Source organism: Thamnophis sirtalis, unplaced genomic scaffold (assembly GCF_051295495.1).
Source record: "Thamnophis sirtalis isolate CommonGarterSnake01/CBP01778 unplaced genomic scaffold, rThaSir2_p1.2 scaffold_1, whole genome shotgun sequence".
In the NCBI taxonomy this organism is placed as follows: Eukaryota; Metazoa; Chordata; class Lepidosauria; order Squamata; family Natricidae; genus Thamnophis; species Thamnophis sirtalis.
The window spans coordinates 12,988,732-13,011,692 of NW_028261381.1; the positions used below are offsets into that span (position 1 = coordinate 12,988,732).

General features: G+C 37.6%; 1 protein-coding gene across 3 annotated transcripts in view; it reads right to left on the bottom strand.

The window, feature by feature from the left end:
• Window positions 1–22,961, bottom strand: part of MYO1B (myosin IB) — a 125,907-nt gene that overhangs the window by 19,786 nt on the left and 83,160 nt on the right. For 2 of the 3 annotated variants that reach the window (XM_087707759.1, XM_087707764.1), the window contains exons 10-22: window positions 21,568–21,715; window positions 20,291–20,409; window positions 19,938–20,024; window positions 19,335–19,400; window positions 16,678–16,782; window positions 15,021–15,083; window positions 12,863–13,063; window positions 11,814–12,040; window positions 9,687–9,887; window positions 7,432–7,525; window positions 6,089–6,238; window positions 5,274–5,342; window positions 2,710–2,796 (exon numbers count right to left, since the gene is read on the bottom strand). In XM_087707759.1, the coding sequence (XP_087563885.1) occupies window positions 2,710–2,796; window positions 5,274–5,342; window positions 6,089–6,238; window positions 7,432–7,525; window positions 9,687–9,887; window positions 11,814–12,040; window positions 12,863–13,063; window positions 15,021–15,083; window positions 16,678–16,782; window positions 19,335–19,400; window positions 19,938–20,024; window positions 20,291–20,409; window positions 21,568–21,715 (1,617 nt within the window). Of the gene's footprint in view, window positions 1–2,194; window positions 2,282–2,709; window positions 2,797–5,273; window positions 5,343–6,088; window positions 6,239–7,431; window positions 7,526–9,686; window positions 9,888–11,813; window positions 12,041–12,862; window positions 13,064–15,020; window positions 15,084–16,677; window positions 16,783–19,334; window positions 19,401–19,937; window positions 20,025–20,290; window positions 20,410–21,567; window positions 21,716–22,961 lie in introns of all 3 variants that reach the window. The other variant, XM_087707752.1, reaches the window with a different exon arrangement.

Sequence of the window (22,961 nt, forward strand, 5' to 3'; positions counted from 1 at the left end):
AAATGTGAAAGCCTAATGCTATGCGTCACCATTAGACCCTCAAGAAACAAAGCAAAGTATTACACTAAATAATATCTGCAGCAAATTATCAGAATGCAGATAGCTTTAACTTCCATTAATACTGCTTTTTTGGTTTAATAGAAATAGCATTTTACATCAAACATCACTTTTTATAAGTTCTATGTGAAGGAAGATGGATATACTTCGATGCAGTCAGTACTTTGGGCTCTGGGGGGTAATGTGATTTGTTCACTGAAAAAGAAGCTACTCACTGCTTCTCAGCATTTTCTCCCAGTGGTAGCCAAATTTTTTATGGTTGAATAGTTCTAGTACACATTTCTGCTTCAATACCAATCACTAAAAAGTCAATTTGCAGAGGAGGTGCTGCCCACATTTTTTACAGTACTGTTCAGAGCTTTTGAAGAGTGCAAGGGCCATTGGCCCAGAGGAAGCTCTAAGCTAAGTGGCTTAAGCACTGACAGCAGCATTGCCTGTGATGCTCAGTGAAGACATTGAATTAAAAAACCTTCAGCAGATGCTGAGAGGGCTCCAGGCTAGCCACTCTGATGTACAATGTAGACAACTAAACAGACAATTATGGAGGCCATTCATTCAGCAAGGCTTTCAATACATGCCAAAGACAATTTATGCTAGCCACTTCAGTACATACCATGTGGAATCTCACAGCATTTGTGGAAGCTACCTAGCCTGATAGCCCTTGGTAGAACTGGAGGCGAAGGCTTCATCAAAGCAAAACATCCCTTTGAAGCTTCATAAAGCCTTATTCTATAATACTAAACCACACCTATGCAAGTTGTTCTCAACTTATGGCCACAACTGAGCCTTGAATTTGGGTTGTAATTCATAACAGTCATTAAGCAAGGCACTCACTCAATGATTGCAATTTGAGCTCACCCAACTGTGGTTGTTAAGCGGCCATGTGAGGTCTAACATGTTGAACCAAATAAATAGTATCTCCATCCTCCATCCTCCAATACCAACATGTAATCTTTCCATGGTATTCTTGTAAAAGCAACAATTTACACTCAGCCATCATTTCCTATGCACTTCCCTCAAATCTGAGCATAAATCATGCAAATTCTCCATATGTAAGAACACTTTCTATTACATTGTTTGATTTCCATTGGCTATCACATGGAGTTGGGGGGGAGGTTCCTGTTGTGAAGTATATGATGCTCACAGGAATTTTAACAGGCTGCATTTTGTTACTAATTCTACATTTTGGTTAGCAATAGCAATAGCAGTTAGACTTATATACCGCTTCATAGGGCTTTCAGCCCTCTCTAAGCAGTTTACAGAGTCAGCATATTGCCCCCAACAATACGGGTCCTCATTTTACCCACCTCGGAAGGATGGAAGGCTGAGTCAACCTTGAGCCGGTGAGATTTGAACAGCCGAACTGCAGTCAGCTGAAGTAGCCTGCAGTGCTGCATTTAACCACTGTGCCACCTCGGCTCTTGCAACTTGATAAATGGACAATCCTTAAGATATGCGCTGATGTTTGTGAAATTTGAAAAAAGCTAAACGCTGTGGCCCTTGGAATGATTTCAACCATAATATCCCAACCCTTAACATGTCACATGGCTTCATACATTAAGTTACAAAATTCCTGAACTGGGTCTTTAATTGGGTCTCGTAGGATTCCTGACTCATATGCCACAGAGCTCTTGGCCATATTCTCCAATAAAAAATATACACGTAATAATAAAAGTATACCACAGTATTTTGTGTGGGTTGAAAAAAAAAACCCTGTTTCTTAGATATTAAGATACAATTAGAATACAGGGACATTATGAAATTAATTAATGCAGTTACATTTTGTCATAGAGCCTCAGTTTAGGAACCTATACAAATATTATTGCATGGGCATTCCGCTAAACATTATTAGAAACATTTCAGTTTAGTAAAATACATTTTAGAGCCACTAGTCTAATCATTTTCTGGCTTAATAAACAAGCAATTAGTGCTATCTATAAATTGGCATGCTTGGATTTTTTTTTTTAGTAGGGATGGTTTTCAAGTTAAGCTGGGAGATGGTTAGAGAAGGGGTTGCCAGCTATCAGGTGCTCAAGTGTAATAGCTTAGTAAAAATGATTATGAATCCTTTTTACTAATTAAAGGGTAGGCAATTTGGGTAAGGAAGGGAGGGGCACATGACACTTGCATGTAGTACCTTTAATCCAAGCCAGTAAGCCCATATAACTGCAATAGCAAGTTTATTCCTAGCCTCCTCCTTCAGCCGCCTCAGTTCCCTTCGCGCCTGTGATGCATTTGAAAATGAATTACAGAACATTCTGAGAGAGAAAAAGGCTTGCTTCAATTTCCCAATGGAATGAGGAAGTGAAAGAGAAAGACAAGAGATTTCATACAGGTATCAATGCAGAACCTTCCACCAGCTAGGCTGAAATTTGTTAAAAAAGTACAGCTGCAAAAGATCCAAACGGGATAAATTAATCAGCTGGAAAAACATTTCTCTGCTCTATCTAGAACAGTGGTCTCCAACCTTGGCAACTTTAAGACCTGTGGACTTCAACTCCTAGAGTTCCTCAGCCAGCTTTGCTGGCTGAGGAACTCTGGGAGTTGAAGTCCACAGGTCTTAAAGTTGCCAAGGTTGGAGACCACTGATCTAGAACACCTTTTGTACCAGGAGGTGATTAGGAAACAAAGACCTATCTGCTTTTTTCTTACCTGAGCTCCGTGCCAATAGGCTGCAATGGTGGTAACAGCTTCTTCGCAGCGTTTCTCGTGCTTCAGTTCACGAAGCAGCTTCCGAGCCTAGGAAGCAAAGCCCCATGCCCTCAAGTTAGCATTTAAAAAACCCAGTTGCACAAACAATACGGAGGGAGGATGAGTTCACTCGTTTACCGCATCTCTCTAAAGGATAAAGGCTTTATTACTATTTTATTTTTAAATCCTCCGACTCTATGCAATTCTATTTATGCAAGCATGCAAGGTTAAAAAAATATTAAAATTGTTCAAAACTTTTAAAACTAGAGCTGGTGAGCGGGGGAGATAGTTTTTGTTTCCTAAGAGTTATTAGAGTACTTAAGTAGGACTGGTGCCTAAACTAGCTTTTCCAGACTCATCAAATTCTGCTGCTGACCTGGAATCTTAAGCCACAACCACTCATGTTTTAAAAACAGTAAGTAGATGCAAGCAACACAGATTAAACTAAGATTTTAAATGAGAATGGGGGGAAAAAGGGGGGAGGGAGAGGTTATTTTAAGCATAATAATTCCAACCACATTCTATAAACTGCATTTTATTTAATTAGTTTTGCACTTAAGTTTTTTTTGGCAGATAAAAGTAGACGGGCTGTGATAGCTATTTAACCACTGAGGCCAGAATTAAAATTGGCATGGCCTAGTTGCATTTCTACAACCCTACCACTGATTGCCTATTCGCAAATCAGCCATTTAACCCAAGCAGCTACATTGACAATTGAGATGCACTAAGAGGAAAATGTGTCTAGTGGGAAATGTTAATTACTTTTTTTTGGGGTGGTGGTGGTAGGTCAGAGGTGGGTTCCTACCAGTTCGGTAGAACCGGTTCGTCAATTCTACCGAACCGGTTAGAAGAGGTTCCACCAGTGGACCTGGAAAGCAGGCCACACCTACAGAAGAGGTTCCAAAAAAATTTGAAACCCACCACTGACACACACACACACACAGACTCACAAAGAGAGAGAAAGAGAAAGAGAAAGGAAGAAAGAAATAAAAAAAGAAAAAAGAAAGAAAAAGTGAGAGAGATGAAAGAAAAAAAAGGAAAAAGGGACAGAGACAAAAGGAAAGGAAGGAAGGAAGGACGGAAGGAAGGAGAAAGAGAGAGAGCAAAAACACATGGCCGGCAAGCCACTCCCACCAGGTCACATGGCCGGCAAGCCACTCCCACAAAGGAGGCCACACCCACAGAGTGAGGTTCGAAAATTTTGAAACCCACCACTGTATCCCAGTCACCATTTCTATCCACATAAACAGAGCCGCACACATCAACAGCAGAGTGGCACTGTGTTGATGGGAGGTCAACAGTCTTATATTTACGTCTGATGCATGCACGTCTGGGACTAACGAGAGTAAGAAGGGAATGACTAGCAACTGCCTGGACCCGTTCATGGAGTTTTCTTGGCACCACTTTCACAGGTGGCTTTCTGTACCATCTTCCTAGGGCTGACACAAAGGGACTTGCTCAAAGTTACCCACTCGGTGTCTATATCTAGAACCCATGTTTTTTTGTTCCTAATCCAGCACTTTTACTGCTAGACCAAATTGGCATTCATGTTTATTTATTTAACTAAGGATAGGAGAGGTGGTGGCAGAATATTTTTTTTTTTTAGAAAAATGAATATTTCTGTTTCCGATAGAATATACAGTAACTGGTTGATATTATCCCTCCGTGCTCCCCAGTAACATAATTTTAGGTTTCTAAAGAGAAGGAGAAAAAAACAAGAAAGTTCCAGTTGTCTTTTGAAAAAGCACCTCTGGGGCCACCATGACCTGGATGACTGAGAATCTCCATAGACACGATACGATCAGGACAATCCTTTTTGTAGCCAGGAGATGTATTTTTCTCTTTTAAAGACAAAATAGCCATGGCAATCATGGAATGCAGTTAGGGGGTAGATTCCCAGGAGGTAGGTAGCGGTGCATTCCAGAGGAGCAAGAGGCAACTCAGCCAGATATTATACGTGAGAGAAAGAGGGCGAAAGCAGTCCCCCCGCCCCCCAAATAGTTCACAGAGTATATTGTAAATGCAGATAGTAAAGTCCTCAGTCTGGCAAGGTTTGGTTTAGAGGCGTGAAACAATGAATTCAGCTTGGAAGAATCACCTTTTCTCATTCTTGGTTTGGGGCTTGACGCATTCACTTAGGAACAAATAAAAATGTTTTGGCAAGTTTTTGGGGTGGCTCGTAGACATTTTAAAACTCAGTTCTACCTGAGTTTAACACACTAAGTTTAGGACCTTTTCTTTTAAGCGAAAGTTCATGCTACAAATAAAAAAAAAAAGGAAAAGGAAAACCAGGTTTTTTTTAAGCCAGCTTTCTCTGGCATTAATGTGAAGAATACACTATGGTAAGAAATATGGCTAGGAGCTACATCAGCCCATGAATGGTCCACTCCTTGATATTAGGATTCCTCACTCAAACGCCTATATTAAATACATATAGGAGAAGAGAAGAGAAGAGAAGAGAAGAGAGAGAAGAGAAGAGAAGAGAAGAGAAGAGAAGGCGTACTGAAGCCATTCTCTAAACTCACTTTCCATCCTCTGATGTAAGACTGTACAATGATAGCAGAGCGCTTGATCTGCTGGTACTTCTTTTGTTGCTGTATTAAAAAATAAAAATAAAGTATGTGCATACAGAAACGTGTGTTGAGTTTTAAAATACTGTGTTACTAAACAAACTGCACACTTTTTCATTCAGTCTCTAGGCCATCTAAGAAAGTATACAGACCATACTGCAACAAAGAATGTCTTCAGTGGTTTTATTGTGACATGTATTTTTATGGGACTATTCTTGAGAATGCCTGTTCCTAAATGCAGTTGTTTCTAGAAGCATACCTCTGTAAAAACAGCCCTACACCACCTTGACCATGAAGGAAGTGAAAATAATTAAATTACGGTCAATAATTAGCATGATTAATAACTAAATAAGATGAATATAAATCATATTTTTAATTAACAATGATTTCATTGTAGTTGCAGTGAGAAACCAGTTTTTTCCATTATTTCAAACTTTCTGTTTACAAGCTTAAAAGTTGCTGTTTCCCAAACACATTACCTATCAATAACACATAAGCAACAAATCTGTTTGCTTTTCAAATTAAAATCAAAGTGTTATTTTTAACCAAGACAAAAAATATTTACAGTGAGCTGTTACTTAAGTAACTGTCTTATAATTATTAAATTATAACAGTGCCTTAATCTATTAAACTCCAAATCAGTGTAGCCAAGCTGGTGTACATTTTAACTTTGAATTACTTTTTATTTTGTTGGACATAATGTTAGCATTTCTTTTTTAAATTACTGTCAGGGGCAGAAATACAACCTAACAAATAAAATCCCATCTTACCGCATATTTTCTATACCAGGCAGAAATCACAATCTGACTTTTTTTCATGAGAAGGAAATGCGTGCGGCACTTCCAGCCCCTGTAAATTTTTTGGATTAATGTAGCCAAATCCTCAAGACGTTGCTTTCTTAGGTCTTCTAATTTGAAGAGCTACACCGATTTGGGAAAAAAAAACGGAACATAAAAATAAAAATGAATACATATTTACAATAAAAATACCTGGTTCTCTAAAGAAAGCTAGATTGGTGTGATCTCTAAAATATTAGGTCTTGATGTACTAATTCCTTTGGTTCAATTATGGTACTCAACAGATGACTTTAGAATTTATGCATTTTTTTTAGTCTAATCTATTTTAAATCTGGTTAATGGAAGGAGCAGAGAGTTGGAGTTGGAGTTTATTCAATTTGTAGGCCGCCCTATTCCCCGAAGGGACTCAGGGCGGCTGAACAAAAGCCAAGGGAGGGGAAATTACAAAAAGTAAAACAAAAACAATCGGACAATACGAACAATTTAAAAGCACAACAGACACAGCAAATTCGAGTAGGGGGGGAGACTCAACCCCAGGCTTGCTGGGACAGCCAGGTCTTCACGGCCGTCCGGAAGGCCCGAAGGGTGGAAAGGGTCCGAATCTCCACGGGGAGCTTGTTCCAAAGGGCCAGGGCAGCCACAGAGAAGGCCCTCCTCCCAGTAGTCGCCAGCTGACATTGGCCAGCAGATGGAATACGGAGGAGGCCTAATCTGTGGGATTGAATGGGTCTGTGGGAGGTAATCGGCAGAAGGCGGTCTCTCAAGTACCCAGGTCCAATACCATGTATTTCATAATTTCATAATTTCAGAATGTAGATGGAGGGAATCACATTTAATTTTAATTTTTATTGTTGTTGTAGGCAATTATGCTAATAGAACAAGCTACGATACAATTCACTTTCCAATATGTTAGTCTTTAATCCGATACAGTTTTCAAGGAGTCTGCAAAAAATACTAAAATGGTTGCCTCCATTCGCAGTCCAAACTAGTAAGATCATTATCATGGGGGGGGGGGGGGAGGGAGAGACAAACAGACATACAGTAAGCAATGTCTGTCTGTCCATCCCTTTATTCTGGCCTGAGGTTCAAGTCCTAGCAAATCAGGTTTTGAGAAACATGAAACTGTTTATTTTTATGCTACAATGATAAAAAATAATGCTGCTCCATTAACCACCATCTTTCTTTCCCCACAAACTAATTAACTTTGCCCTTCATTGCTTAATCAAATTAAAACTCTAGCATCTTAAATGAAATAAAATAGAAGGTGACCTTTATTCAAATAATTTGTCTAAAGTGAGGAATATTACTTCACGTACCGTTCTTGGATTGCGGATGAATATTTTTGATCTGCCCAAGGAGTATTCTTCGTCGGGGACTTCCAGCTCATTAAAAAGGACCTCAACCCCAATTCTAAAAGGCAAACAAACAAAATGCAAAGCATCTTTGTCAAAAAAAAGTAGTCTCTCTTTCATATGCTAAGCTTGCATATTATCCAGCACTTTATGAAAAGAGAGCTTTGCTATATAAACACTTTTTAAAAGTTAGCCAAGAATGTTTACATCTCAGGTTTTTAATGACAAATATTTATTTTATTTCTTTAAAAAAAAACAACACAAATATTTCATCATTTGTCAATCATTAAGACATTGAAGTACATTTTTTTTGTGTGTGCCCCTCCCTCCCTCCACCCCCCCAACCCCCCCTCCTCCCCCCCCCACTTCCCAGAATCCGTACACGGTATGGATTTTTAACTAACACAGTCTAAAATCTATTGAGAAAAAAGAGATAAAGAAATTAATGACATTCTACATTGACCTTAGCTTCTTCTTACTGAACTAACTTTTAACAGTTTAAATCATTTCTGCTTAACCTTTTGGCAGGTCCACCATATATGATAATATGTAGCATCGAGAAAACCACACCTCCCTTCCTTAACCTTTGTATCGTCTGGGTTCATTGTTAACTCCAGCTCTTTTCTCTTAATTTCCTCTTCCAGTTCTGTTCGTTTTAACCCTTGCTTATTTCTATGTGTTTTATTTATATTCATCAAGACTCCTCTCATATACGCTTAGCTTGCATCCCATACAAATTCCATAGATGTACCCTTATTCATATTCGAAACAAAATATTCAGATAGTAATTTTTTACAATCATTAATATACTTTTCATATCTAAATAAGTTTTCATTCAATCTCCAAGACACATCTCATCTCATCTCAGGTTTTTAGAAAACTGTCCAACTATGAAAATGCTAACCACTGAATAGACATGACGGTGATAATAATTGAGAGTTATACGTATTTTTTAGACATATGGTTTTCTTGGCAGTCCAGGACTTTTTTAAAAAAAATTTCCCAACTAATCTCTCACCCAAGCACAACTCCAACCGTGCGATTAACAAAGATAGGATAAGTGCCACCACCTGTATTTGTTTATATTCTAATATAGGTATAAAGTACCATTGAGTATAGGTATAAAGTAACACCTGGAAGGATACCAACAATTATGCAAAACATTAGGAAAGGTGAGGCAAACTCTCCCCAAATAATAAAAAAACACAGTATGAATATGAAAAAAATAATTGTGCTAGAGCTTTTTGACATGTCCTTCTTGCCACTTTCCACACCCATGTGCAAATAAAACTAAATGTTTCCATTGCCCAGTCATGTCCGGCTCTATAGGGTGGGGCTCATCTCCGTTTCTTAGCCGAGAAATATTGTCTGAAAATATTTCTCTGTTCATGTGGCCAGTATGACTATATGCCGAGATGTACAGAACACTGTTACCTTCCCACCGAAGTGATATCTATTTATCTACTTGTTTTTGCATGCTTTTGAACTGCTAGGTTCGCAAGTGCAAATAGCCTGCCTCAAAAAAATGAGAAGCCAAGTTCAATTCTTCAACTTGTACTAGGAATTTGCATGCAACATGCAAAGCTGTCCCTCTCAAACAATGATACCTTAGCCTTTACTCCAGATGTAGTTGGCAATCTATGGTAGAGAAGGAACGTGCATGAGCCACCGTGGTACAGTGGTTAGAGTGCAGCAGTGCAGGCTACTTCTGCTGACTGCCAGCTGCCTGCAATTTGGCAGTTCAAATCTCACCAGGCTCAAGGTTGACTCATCCTTCGGAGGTCGGCAAAACGAGGACCCAAATTGTTGGCGGCAATATGCTGATTCTGTAAACCGCTTAAGAGAGGGCTACCAAGCACTGTGAAGCGGTATATAAGTCTATTGCTATTGCTATCAATAATGAGTGACATGGAGGCATCATTTGGCTTTCACTAGATCAATGGAGAAGGAAAATGCTGCAAGATCCTTAACTATGGTTGTAGACTGAAGCTTGGAATATACTATTTTGCTTTCTTTGCTCAAAGTCTCCTGAACATAACCCTGAATGGTTCTCTGTACCATTAAGCCAGCAATACTCAAATAATAGTCTCAGATACTTTCTGAACTGTCACATCAGAAGGAATATGCAGTGCTGCAGCTCAATCTAAACTGTTTAACCAGAGCTAAGCAATCCACGTTAGGTCTGTACCCAGGATGCATTTATTTGTAGTAATTCTTACCTTGCAGGGCCTCTCCATTGTGGCCAGGTCTGCTTGCAAAGCATTTTGTATCTTTCCAGGCAAGGCTCATAAGTTTGACGGAATGCATATCCTGCCCTTCTGACTCGGACATTTTCCATCAGACCTAAATATCGAACTTGATGGCACACAAGAGCATCACTGAAGATGTGTGCTGCTTTTTGGTCATTAGGTTTAATACATCTGCAAATCAAAGAATTTGTTGAGAAAAAGTGCAGTACCTAGAACAGAAATCTATTATGCCCACCATTCATTCATTCGAAATATTCAGTAGAAATTGGCTTCCCCCCATCCAGATTCTATAGCTTCCAGGCACCCAGTCAACATCGTGGTTGCATCAGTTGCCTGACTGGGGTGGAGATGTATATAACTAGGTAACATCATCATACTGATGACATAGTACTACATACTGGCAAATGATCTCAACCAGCAGTTTGATGTAAATGTTAAAGAGGAGAGGAGAAAGACCTGAACCTTGAGGGATCTCACACTGCAGGGGCCTGAAATTTCCTGTCCCGACTGAAACCGACCACAGAAAAAGGAGAAAAACCACCATAAAACAGTGCCTCCCACTCCCAGCTAGTGAACCTGACCACGGTTGATGGTATCTGTTGTGTCTTTGCGACGCAGCCAGCAGGCGGGGCCGGAGCAGCCGTTACTTGATTGGCTCGGGCGCGCCTGCTGGCTGGCGGGATAATCACCGGCCACCCATTGGCCAGCCAACTGACAGCTCGGGTATATAAAGAGCTGTCAGTTGGGCTGGCGCTGTCCGCGTTCTGAAACACCGTTGTAGTTGACTGTTATAATAAACCGTTCCGTTTTACCTCACACCTTGGTTCTTAATAGTATCAAAAGCTGCTGAGACCGAGGAGGGACAGGAACTCAGCCCTCTTGTGTTCTCCAGAGTTCACCTACAAGTGCAACCAATGTCACCTTGGTACTGTACCCCAGCCTGAATCCTGACTGAAGAGGGTTCAGATGATCTGTTTCAGCCAAGGCTCTCTGCAACTAAGTGCCAACCACCTTGCAACAACCTTCCCCAGAAATGGAAAGAAGAAGAGTGGATAAAAGTAATCTAAAGCTGTTGGATCCAACAGTCTGGTTTTACAACCAAAGAAACCTTAGAGACAGGAGTAGGTATTTTTCATACTCCACTGCATTTTTTTATTTCTAAAAGTATACCCCATTGTTTAATAGTAAATTGCTTTTCCAGGCAGAAAAGCTATTTATACTACTGCATTTTTATTATTCAACTAATAACTAATAACAAAAATACAATAGCATAAATAACATGATAATACATGTTATTTACAAATATAAGATCTAACAGCAGAGATAAATTTGCAGGATAGTAAATAGAAATGGCTCTCAATTATAAATTGTTGATTAAATGGACCTACAGTATGTGAAATCTGGCATTAAACTGTAGTATTAACATAGGATGTTGCTTGTTTTCTATCCAGATCAGGCACTTATTTGAGGCCACATAATTGTAATCCAGTCCAATCCAGTCCTCCTGCAGCAATCTGTCAGCTGAAAACGGGCTGTGCGCAGCCTGTTTTCCATTGGCAGGAGTGCTGTTGGAGACAGTGGAGGCCAAAATGGGCCATGTGGGGGCCTTATGGGGCTTCCATGCGGTCCATTGTTGGCTGGCAGAGTGCTGCAGGAGGCTGTGAAAGCCAAAAACGGGGCACAGGGAGGCCACATGAAGCCCCTCTTTCCCTGTGGCCCATTTTGGTTGGTCCTTTTGTATTTCCAGGCCAGCCCTGCGGGCCTTGAGTTTCCCCTACCATAGAGCAATTAGAACCATTAATTTATGGTGAGATTTCCCCTTCATCTTTGGGGGAAAAAAGATCAGCTAAAATAAATTGCATCATATTTAGATCATATCCACTCAGTTGAGATACTATGAATATTCATAACAGGTCTTTTTGTAATTTGAAACTGGGATATATAAAAGTCACCTAATTAAAAAAAAATTACCTCTTTTCCAACTAAATTATATTCAACTGATATAAATAGATCACTCTCTTTCATGCTCTCATTTAGAGTATGAATTAAAGATTACCATTGTCGCAAGCGCAATTTCTTCCATTTCCTGAACTTTACCTAATGTAATTGGGATTTTTTGTTTGCAAGTTCCTCATCAATGTTGCCACAGAAACTTTGAACTGGGAACCTGCTGTTGGTGGCCTCTTTAAATTAATCTTGACAGGGTTTCCTTCTGGAAATAGTGCTTTAATGAGGGAGTGGTTGGCCTTCCACATAGCTTGAGACAGATCACGGTAAAGCAGGTCATTATTCTTGTCCACAAACCCTTCTACTTGATACATCACCTAAAACAACAAACCAAGAATCTAAATAAGCAAAGGTGATCAATTCTGGGAGGAGAAAAACACACCAAGAACAAATTGATCACATTATCCAAATGACTATCTTTTTATATCCAGCATTAATTCTCATAAAATTCCATCACTTATTGGAGTTTAGAAGTTTCTACCATAAGAAAGCGAAAGGATATTAAATTGTACATCTCTCTTCAATTCTGAAATTGCTATAATGTTTGCGGAAGTATTAGAATGAAAACCACCAAAGGCAACTCATCAATGCATGCTGTTTTTCTCAGATCTACTATTCTACCTTTATTTATTTATTTTACATACTATCCATCTCATGGTCAAGTAACACTGGGTGACTTACAATATCATAAAACAGGAATATAAAACATTAAAATGTTAAAACATTAAATATATTAAAAGTTAACAGATACCAGGAACCCACACAAAAATGGGATGAAGATGAGATATTCATCTTATTCTACTAACCACCTTCAGGGTGAAAGGACCCCATGGGGGCCCCAAGCCAATTAGCAGAACCTGGTTTTGTGGCCTCTTCAGAAGGTCAAGTGGAACTCAGCTTGACGGGGAACATGTTCCAGAGGGTGGGAGCCAGAGCAGAAAAGGTTCTTCTCCTGGAACCCACCAGCTGTAATTTCTTGACCAATTGAGTCCACAGCTTCTGCCTAAGTGAATGGGGCAGCTCAATCCCCAGGGGTGATATTTCATGGGATTTGAGCCTTTTATCTTCTCGATGAAGAGGAGGGGGAATGTCAAAAGCAAACATATTTTCAAATATTCAAGGCTATTTGAAATCCTTACCTTGCCAGCATAATGTTGAATTCTGAAGCAACAGTGTGGGAGGGAAGTATCGTTCAAGAAACGTGAACATTTGCTCATCCTGCTTTCAAAGTGTTGGTGAGTAGCACAGACCTGGTTTAATTTGTCTAAGAAGGTTTCGTCAGTAACAGCCCCTGGCCGCAGACATTCTTCATCTAGCATAGCTAGGATTCCATTCTGATGCTGTTGGGTAATGTAACAGTTCATTTTATTATTAGGGCATAAATATTCTATCATATGCTTTAAAAAGTACTTACACTTGATTGCTCTATGATGAAAAAAAAAAGTGAATCAGATTTCAATAAGTCCAATTTTTTGTCTACTGATTTAGACCATATAGACAAGCGACAAGCATCAAGCAAACTATGAACAGAATATAACAAGCAGAAATAACATTTCTAAGTATCATTCACCTGAAAACGAGTTAGTAATTGTTGTAAGAAAAAACATACGGCATACATGAAACTGAAATATTAAGATTTGGAGCTTTCTGTTCAAGCCTTCTAAGAGGTTTCCAGTCTACTTTCCCAGGTTGTGAACATCTATCTTTACCCAATCCCCTGAAGATAGATGTACTACCATAAAGACGGATCATAGCTTAATTTTTAAAAAAGCCATACATTCCCATCACATAGTTTTAAATAGAGGCTATGCAATGATAACAGCAACACTGATTCCAATATGAATCATTCTATCTAACTATCAAGGACCCCCCCCCCCCAAAAAAAAACTTTCCACAGTTTGAAGCTGATTTTAAGGCTGATTCACACTTAATGGCTCAACTGAGAATCTGTGTTCTGCAAATTCTCAAACAGATTCTGAGAATGTGTATAAGAAACAAGCACACATTGTTTCCTGGGTGGAGAGATGGGGCTCCCTTGCATATCATTCATGAAAAATTACTGATAATAAGTTTTGGGAAAACATAGGAACACAACACAAGAAAGAAATTCAGGTGGTATGACAATGATCACAATTTAGTATAGCTCTTGAAAAATGAAGACATGCAAAAACACAGAATACGCACTGAAGAAAATGAAATAGCATGAAACAGACAGTATTTGAATTGCCCTTCTACTCATACAATTTTAGAGCCTTTAAAAAAAAAAAAAAAAAGAATGGATTATTAATATTGGCAAAACCTCCCTCTTTTTTGCTATATCTAGTCTAGAAAACAGGGGAATTCTGCCTGGAACAATACATTTACCTTATTTGATGTAGAATAATATTATCCAAATATTGGTTTCTCCAAAAGGCTGCACAGTGTTCTTTATGGCCACATCTTACTAAATATTCATAAATCCTCTACAGGATTCTCATCCCACAGATCTTTACAGACAATATATGATTGTCTGAATACATGATTTATTGAAGAAGCCACAATTAGCTTATTCCTATAACATTAAGTTACATAATCCATAACCCAAACCACAAAGGCTGGGCTTGACAACATACAGCCAAAACAAGTAATTTTATTGCTGTGAGAGGTGAACCAGGCTAGTATGATTTGTTCTTCCTAAGAAAAGTTCAGTAGAGACTCTCAGAATAGGAAAAAGCTGATCCTTTGTCATATGCTAATTAAAATATTCATCCAGTTTCCACTGTTGCCGAGGAACTAATGTGACATGAGAAGGTCTGAATTGTTTGCCCTTATATGATTCATTTCCAATGAAATGTAATTCACTAAATTACAGAACAGTTCAGAAAAGGTACATCAGGGGTGTCAAACTCACGTTGTCATGGGGGCTTCACATGACATATTGGGACTTTTCTCCCCTTTCACTAAACCGGGCATGGGCATGGCCAGTGCGTGATGCCCATGGGCCGCGAGTTTGACAGCTGTGACTTACATGCTCAGTAATGTCATTATTAACTAAATGGTACTATATAAATGTTACAAGGCAAAATATATCACTTAAATCAAGGTTTAATGCCTTGCTTAAAAACTTTCTATACCTTTGATACAAGTTTTCTTTTTTTCCCCTTCCTATATGTCTTTCCTTTCTACTTTTTGTGTATAAAAGTAAAGGAGAAAATGGTAACACAGGAGCATTCGCTGACAGCTGAATTTTTGATAAAAAGAAAAAAAATAACACAGACACAACAAAACAATGCAAAAGAATTTTACACAAGGACTTACATTCTCTATAAGATCACAAATTATAGCGTTGTTGAAGTATTCAATGTGAGTCCATTCAATACCCTATAAAAATAAGGTTGAAAAACTGAGAAAGAAATATGGCCAAATAATTTTTAACAGCATAAATATAGAGGTTCCCCAACCATGTAAAACTCTACCAAGTTCAATAGAACTAACTTAACCAAAAGCTGACACTTGGTCAACATTTACATAACAAAAGTTATTGGACATCTGTAACTGAGTGGTTTCCCACTATTATGTTTATTTTTTGCCTATATAATTCAAGACTGTAAAAAAAGCATTAAAATTAAGTTTTGTACTATACTCCCTGAGTATTCTTAAAGAATATTCTTGAACTAAGGTTAAAAATATTTGCATAAGTACGTGTTCAATATGCTTCCCTTTCTTAGTCCATGCTCTCCGGCCTGGAATATGTCACTGTTGTGCAACACCAATCAAAGGAGATGGCATGATTTAACTGTATGCTTCATGGTATAAGATATTTAAAGCTGGCAATACATAAACCATATATAAACAGCCATAGAAGAGAAACTGTATTTTCTGGATTATCTGGCTTCTTTCAAAGATCTACTACTTGCCTTAATTCAAGCATGTTTTAATAAATTGTCATGACCTAGAATAATACCCAGTTTTTCTAAATCCTAAGAAAAATACTGCTGCAAGTTAAGATTTTAAGGACATTTCAATGGACTTTTTCCTCATTAGCATTAGGTGAACTTGGAATCTTTAATTTTAGATTAGAGGAAATTAAAGTTTTCACAAGAAGAAGATGATCTAAAGAAAACAATTAAATAGATAAACGTCTATTTTTACCTTCTTTCTCAAAGAGTGCCAATTAAAATTATTTTAAATCTTCTGATAAAGGTGTTATATATCTCAAAAAGGGAGGGAGTTTTTTGTGTTGTTTTTGCATCCTCTCTTTCCCAATTACAATTATTTGGGGGTGGTGGTGGTGCTCAGATGGGAGCTTTATATTTGTTAGAAACGCAGAAACTGCTAACGCTGCTAAACCAAACTGAGTGTTCTTGAATAACTGCCAGATGTGTTTTCCATTCCATTCCCCAATCTGTGTCAATTTCCCATGCACTTAATTGAAACAGATCCAAATTCCTTCAGTGCGAAGCCTTAGGTCAATAAACACTTTGCACATCTTGAGAGTGTTTCTAAGGAAATGACTGTTTCACCTCACAAACCCCTGAGATTTGTCTGCCTTTAATCTTCATCTTCAGGAGGACAGATGCTTGGTTTAAATGACGCCATCAGAACAGAATAGATTACACTTTGGTAGTACTATTTTTTGTAATGTCATCAATCAAGTCCTGTGTGATACCGAGCATCACCAAAACACATTTTATATTACCTGTGCAATATTCTGCATGTTCACATCTATGCTTCCAGAATACTCTTACGCTTTGCTACTTCTTGGATCTCAACAAAACTTTTGCCAACCTTTTGTGCCTTTTGTATTATTAATTTTCTTTCAAAGCTAACACTTATGATTCATTAACAGCTGTCAGTATAGGGAACAACCTCATATCTTACAAGACTGGCACAACTTTTCCTAAAGTTAATAAAGGCAAACAGAAGAAGCTACTTATGGCAGGACTGGGAAGTTGCACAGGAAACAAATATATACCTCTCTTATATATTCTTCTTGTTCTTCCTTTAGAGTAAGCTCAATGAAGATCTGCTGCAGTTTCTCATTGCAGTAGTTAATAATAAACTGTTCAAAACTGTTATCCTATCCAATAAAAGAGAAAAAAAGTGTCATTAAATCACACTTGGAAGGGTTATAAATCAAAAGACTTATAGTCTGCAAGCCATTTTTACAATTTACTATCTCATGATAATGATATCATATCGGTATATCATTCTGTAAATTACCTAATGGACTTCAGTCACACATATAATCACTTCCTTTTGGGTACTGGTTACGCTAAATAGGTAATAGCATTCAGCAAGGAACAGCCAATGTTTTTTTAAAGAAAAGAAACATGAAAGTATTCACATTACAGCAATGAACTAAAACTAATTATTTCTAATATAAGGAACCTACAGGTAATCTAATTAACTCAGTATCATCCGAGAATAGCAAGGTACATTGTTTCTTCAAGCTAAGTATTGCCTTAATTTTAAGAGGAAGCTACGGGTAGTTCTTTAGTTAAGATGGAAATTGGGACTAGAATTTCCACTGCTAAGTGAAGCAGTTGTAAAATTGACATTTCATATCTAATGCCTTGTCTTATTCAAGATTTTCAAAAGAAAAAAAAGCCAGAATATTTGTTAACATTCTATAATCATGCTTTTTGTTAAAAAAAACTAGCACTTTACAACTATTGTATGTATACAGGCAGTCCTCACTTAGCAACTATACATTCAACTATTTTTTTTAGGTACAGTGGTGCTAAATGAGGAGACTTATGATTGGTCCTCAAATCCCCATGGTCACATGATTGCCATTTGCGACCTTCATTGATTTCCAACAAGCAAAGTCAGAGGGGCAGCCAGCAGGAAGTAGCAACTTGCAGTCACATGATGTCACACTTAATGATCATGCATGATTTATTTAACAACCACAACCAGAATTTCCATTGTAAGTAAGTAGATGTAATGGTATGTGAAAATAACCTTAAAGGATCAGGGGAAGAAATGCTTCCTAGGAACTGATCATAAAAGATGGAGTCCACAGTTGCTTAATAGACAGAAAAAGAAACTTAGGAAAGACCGATCCTAATGGATCAGGCACAGTGGTGGGTTTCAAACCTACTCTGTGGGTGTGGCCTCCTTTGTGGGAGTGGCTTGCCGGCCATGTGTTTTCTTTCTTTCTTTCTTTCTTTCTTTCTTTCTTTCTTTCTTTCTTTCTTTCTTTCTTTCTTTCTTTCTCTCTCTCTCTTTCCTTCCTTTTGTCTCTCTGTCCCTTTTCCTTTTTTTCTTTCATCTCTCTCTCTTTTTCTTTCTTTTTTTTCTTTATTTCTTTCTTCCTTTCTTTCTCTTTCTCTTTCGTGTGAGTCTGTGTGTGTGTGTGTGGTGGGTTTCAAAAATTTTTGGAACCTCTTCTGTAGGTGTGGCCTGCTTTCCGGGTCCACTGGTGGAACCTCTTCTAACCGGTTCGGTAGATTTGACAAACCGGTTCTACCGAACTGGTGCGAACTGGTAGGAACCCACCTCTGATCAGGCAGGCAATGGGAGATTTCAAACTTATAAAATTCTGTTTTTACAATAAAGTAGAATTAGCTCATCTGGTCAGCTTTTCTATTTGGTTTACCTGGGAGGGCTGACAACATGATTATGAGATATATTATTTTTTTGCTTTGTGTCCACATTGGTTAGCATCAGCGTTGCCAGTCCCTGTAATGATCATTAACTATCTGTAAAAATAGTTTTACAGATTAATTTTTAAAAAATCCAGCAACTTCATTCATGAGAGTTTTTCTTTTATTAAACTTTTTTTAAACCTAAAACTATATTTCAAAGTTGTGTTTATTCACCCTAAATAAAACCATTGATTTCAAAAATCAATACTCTATATGTTCAGGTCTGTAATAGATATTTTATATTTTATAAATTATAAGTGCATGTCTAATCATGTAAATCATGAATGTAATAACCCTACACTAGATGTAGATATACTAATTAGAAAATCATTGCAGATCTGAATTTAGCATGCTCTCATAGCTATCTTACGTTTCTCCCAGTACTCTTAGTAAAAAATAATAATAATCTGTTCTGAATACACAGATCTTTTTTCATAAAGTCACATGATTCTTATTTGTATAAAGTTTTATCCAGGAGTGGCTTCTAATCAAACATGATGTGGGCAACAGATATCTAAACCTACCTGAGGAATTATTGAAGAGACTGATTCTTCAATTAAAAAATATAAACAATTTGCCAATTATTTATGTGTTTCAAAATGTCTTGGCAATAATTAATCTCTTTGCCCCCCCAAAAAAAGAACGAACAAAGGGTCATGACTTATAATGCAAATGAGCTTCAATATATAACTTAAATCTCAAGTATTTAAAATCAGTTCAAAAATGTTTTCCCCCATACAAACAAAATTGCTAGCAACAGTTTTTGTTCTGCCATTTTTAAAAAAATTAATCTGAATGTATATCTAATCAAAATAATGTGTTTCATCCCAGGCAGTTTAACCAGTCATGATTTACTGAGACTTCTTCCCCTATGTTAATTGATTCTTGACCTATTTTATGCTGAGTTAGAAGATGGAGAGTTCAAACAAGTAACTACATTGTATTTTGCTAATAAATTAGTTTGGAGTAAAGAAAATACCTCAAAAATTTCAAAGCCATAGATGTCCAAAACCCCCATTACTTTCTTCCTTACTTTGGACTGTGCCTGTAGAAAAAGTTATTATTTACATGATTAATAATAGATGGCAGCAAGATAGATAAATAAAAAGTAGTGTAAATTAAAAAAAAATCATATGGCACACATCAGAGTTCCCCAACCTTTCCAAGTTGATGCCCTGGAACAGGGAGAAGCAGAGAAAGAGGGAATGATTTTGTAGGGGTGGCAGGTGCAGGTGCATTGGTGAAAGCGCCCGCAATGTTCATGACAACACAAGCGCGAATGGGGCCATAAGCACCCGCAACAAGGCTTGCGTGAGTGAAGCCACAAGCGCCCAGAATGACATTCAAGTGGGGCAGCAACCACCTGCAGCGACACTTGCACAAGTGGGGCTGTGTATACGCGCAGATGCATGCACACCCGCCGGCCACTCATGCAGCCCAGTGGTGATTAGACCGTGGTCCAGTAGTGGGCCACGGTCCACAGGTTGGAGACCCTGATATACATATTGCTTGTATGCAAAAACTGATGACCATTTATTTTATGTGCTGTCATTTAAATTTTATTGCATTTGATGAACTATACCTTAATGCTTTCATTGATTCTGGTAACAAGCCAACAAAACAGTCTACTGTAAAGATTCTTTGCCAGAGCATCCCGAGCATAATAAGCCTAGTTAAAAGAAAGAAACATTTAAGATAGATTAAAGTATTTTCTGGTTCTGGTACAGCATAAGGTGGTAAGAACCAATAGCCACCCATGGTCTGCAGATGTACTTTAGGGAAAATTTTTTAAAAAAATACTAGCCTAAGCTTTTTTGCAGCATCTGTTATTGAAAGTGGGGGAGGGGGATTCACTACTGGGGGAGTCCTTCGGGATTGGGCGGCCTATAAATTTATTAAACAGACAGTTAAACTACTGTAATCATCTGGCATTACCTGAGCTACATTTAAAGTTGTAGATACTTTCTCCTGCTTGGCTTCAACAGTGCGGAAGCTAAAAGCTCTTTCCAGAACTGACTGATCAATTCCTGTCAATTCACATATTTCTTTAAGCTCTGTGGAAAAGAAGAATCATAACTTGAAGCATACAGAGTTTGAGGTGAGTTTTATTGTATTTTCAAAAAAATATTTATTCACTTGAACAGTACTTTTGTCTAGCAACTGGCTAGGCAAAATAACGTCATCTGCCTTATTCTTTATTTCTTTATTTTGACTCTGCAAACAACTGTATAGAAATAGTAAGCATGCATTCAAATTTGCAGAATGATGTTGTATTTAACTTTCTACGCATGTAGAGGGTGTGCCGCCTTCTTTTACCTAGTGATTCACTGAAACATACAATTTGACAAAGGATGCTTGGCTTTGCACGCAAATGTAGCTTTTACTGATTTCCTTTCTAAAATGTATTTTTAAATATTTGCCATGTCATCTAAAATTATCTGTAGCTTTTTTAAATATAAAAACTGCCCACTTTAGCTACTTTCTATCTACCAAGGAAACTGTTTGGCCAAGGATGAAAATACTTTTGAGTGAAAATTGAATTCTACATTTTTAACAAACATGCTAAATTTACTGTTACTTTATCCCACCACTTCTAGATAGAAGACAAGATGCAAATTAAAATACCCAAGGATCTGAAAGAGTATAATCTGAATGCATCATTTCATCCCTTATTCCATTTTAAGACATTATTATTAAATTCAGACTCTCTGACTACAATGTTATCCAGCCATTGTTTTTCTGTCTAACCTATTTATTTGTCATTTTTGAGTGCATAAAGTGCAGTATTTAGGGCTTTTGTATCGCTTCCACTATCAGATAATGCCGAAGTCCACTAAATAGTTAAAATTAAGTCAGTAATTTTAAGACTGGGTAAAGTGGAAAAAGGTTAATGCGGTATAAGAAAATGTGGTTTTTATTTTGTACGTGCTTATCTTCTACAGACTAAATAAAAACCAGAAGACCTTCAATGAACTTGAACAGTAGTACGTAAGAATTTTTTTTTAAAAAAATATTGTCTGATGAAGAATTATGAACAATTCCAAACTGACAGAAAAATACGTAGTATACTAATAAATAAGGATTCGATAATAAAGATTCTGTCATTGACCTTGAAATTAATACATTAAAAACAAGCCAAAAAAATAGGTAGTACTGTAAATCAATGGAGAGAAGATAAATGTTACTCAGTTAAACTCTATTATTTGAATTACCATTTTTATCTTTGATTTTACTTTCATCTAATCCATTCACACGAGATTCTGGTTTAAATTCAATGTTTCCCAGTTTTAAAACAGCAGCAACAACTTCAAATACTGACTCGATCTCGTCATCCATAAATCCCACAATCTGCATGGCATTCTAGAAGATGGAAATCGTGTTTATTACATTTTTATCTTTTCCTCCTTCCTTTTAGTTGTTTCCGACTGCACCCAATTTATTTTATTTTCACAGCCAACTAAGTGGTATCTATTTACTTTTCTATATCATTTTCATTAACGAAAGCACACAGAGAAATGTTTTAGAAGAACAGTACAAAACAAACTCAACAAGATAAACATTAAAGCAGAAAGAGCAAAAGTAAAAAAAAAACACTAAGTTAAAAATCACGGCAGTATTAGCACATTATGAAAAGCCTTAAAGTATTAAAAACACCTTTGCCTGGCACTGAAAAAAACAGTAAGGATGGTGCTTAGTAGACCTTACAGGACAGAATGTAGTAAAATAAGGGGGCTAATAAAGTCTTGCTTTCCAGGGGACAACTTCAGTATGTGGAACAAGGCGTTAGAGCAGGGGTGTCAAACTGACGGCCCGGGGGATGCATCACGCACAGGCCACACCCACCCCAGCTCTGTGAAGGGGGAAAACATCATGAAATGTCACATGATGGCAACGTGATGTGGCGAGTTTGACACCCATGCATTAGAGTATAAATAGGAACAAAAAGAAGAAGGGGTATGGATTACATGAGTTTTTTTAAAAAATTCACATAAGTTTTTATTTAGAGAGCTATTTAGGATTGAAATTTATATCTCTCAGCTGCAGAGGTGGTATTCAGCAGGTTCTGGCCAATTCTGGAGAACCGGTAGCAGAAATTTTGAGTAGTTCAGAGAACCAGTAAATACCACCTCTGACTGGCCCCGCCCCCATCTATTCTCTGCCTCCCGAGTCCCACCTGATCGGGAGGGAATAAGGATTTTGCAGTAACCTTCCCCTAGAGTGGGGAGGGAATGGAGATTTTACAGTATCCTTCCTCTACCATGCCCACCAAGGCATATCCATCAAGGCACGCCCACAGAACCGGTAGTTAAAAAATTTGAATCCCACCACTTCTCAGCTGGCCCAAATCTTCAATATCCCAAATCTCTCATAGTATAGTCACACTAGAATTTTATTTAACCTACAGATGTTACTAGAAATGATTTTTAATTCACAGTTAAATGTTTTAATTATCATTTGATTTCTGTTTTTAAAATGTGAATATACCCTTCTACAGTTATTAAATCAATGTAGCAACACATTTTAACTAGAAAAATGATAAAGAATAGTCAAACATAAATAATTTTACACTTCAAACTGAAATTGAACCAATACTGAATATAGCAGA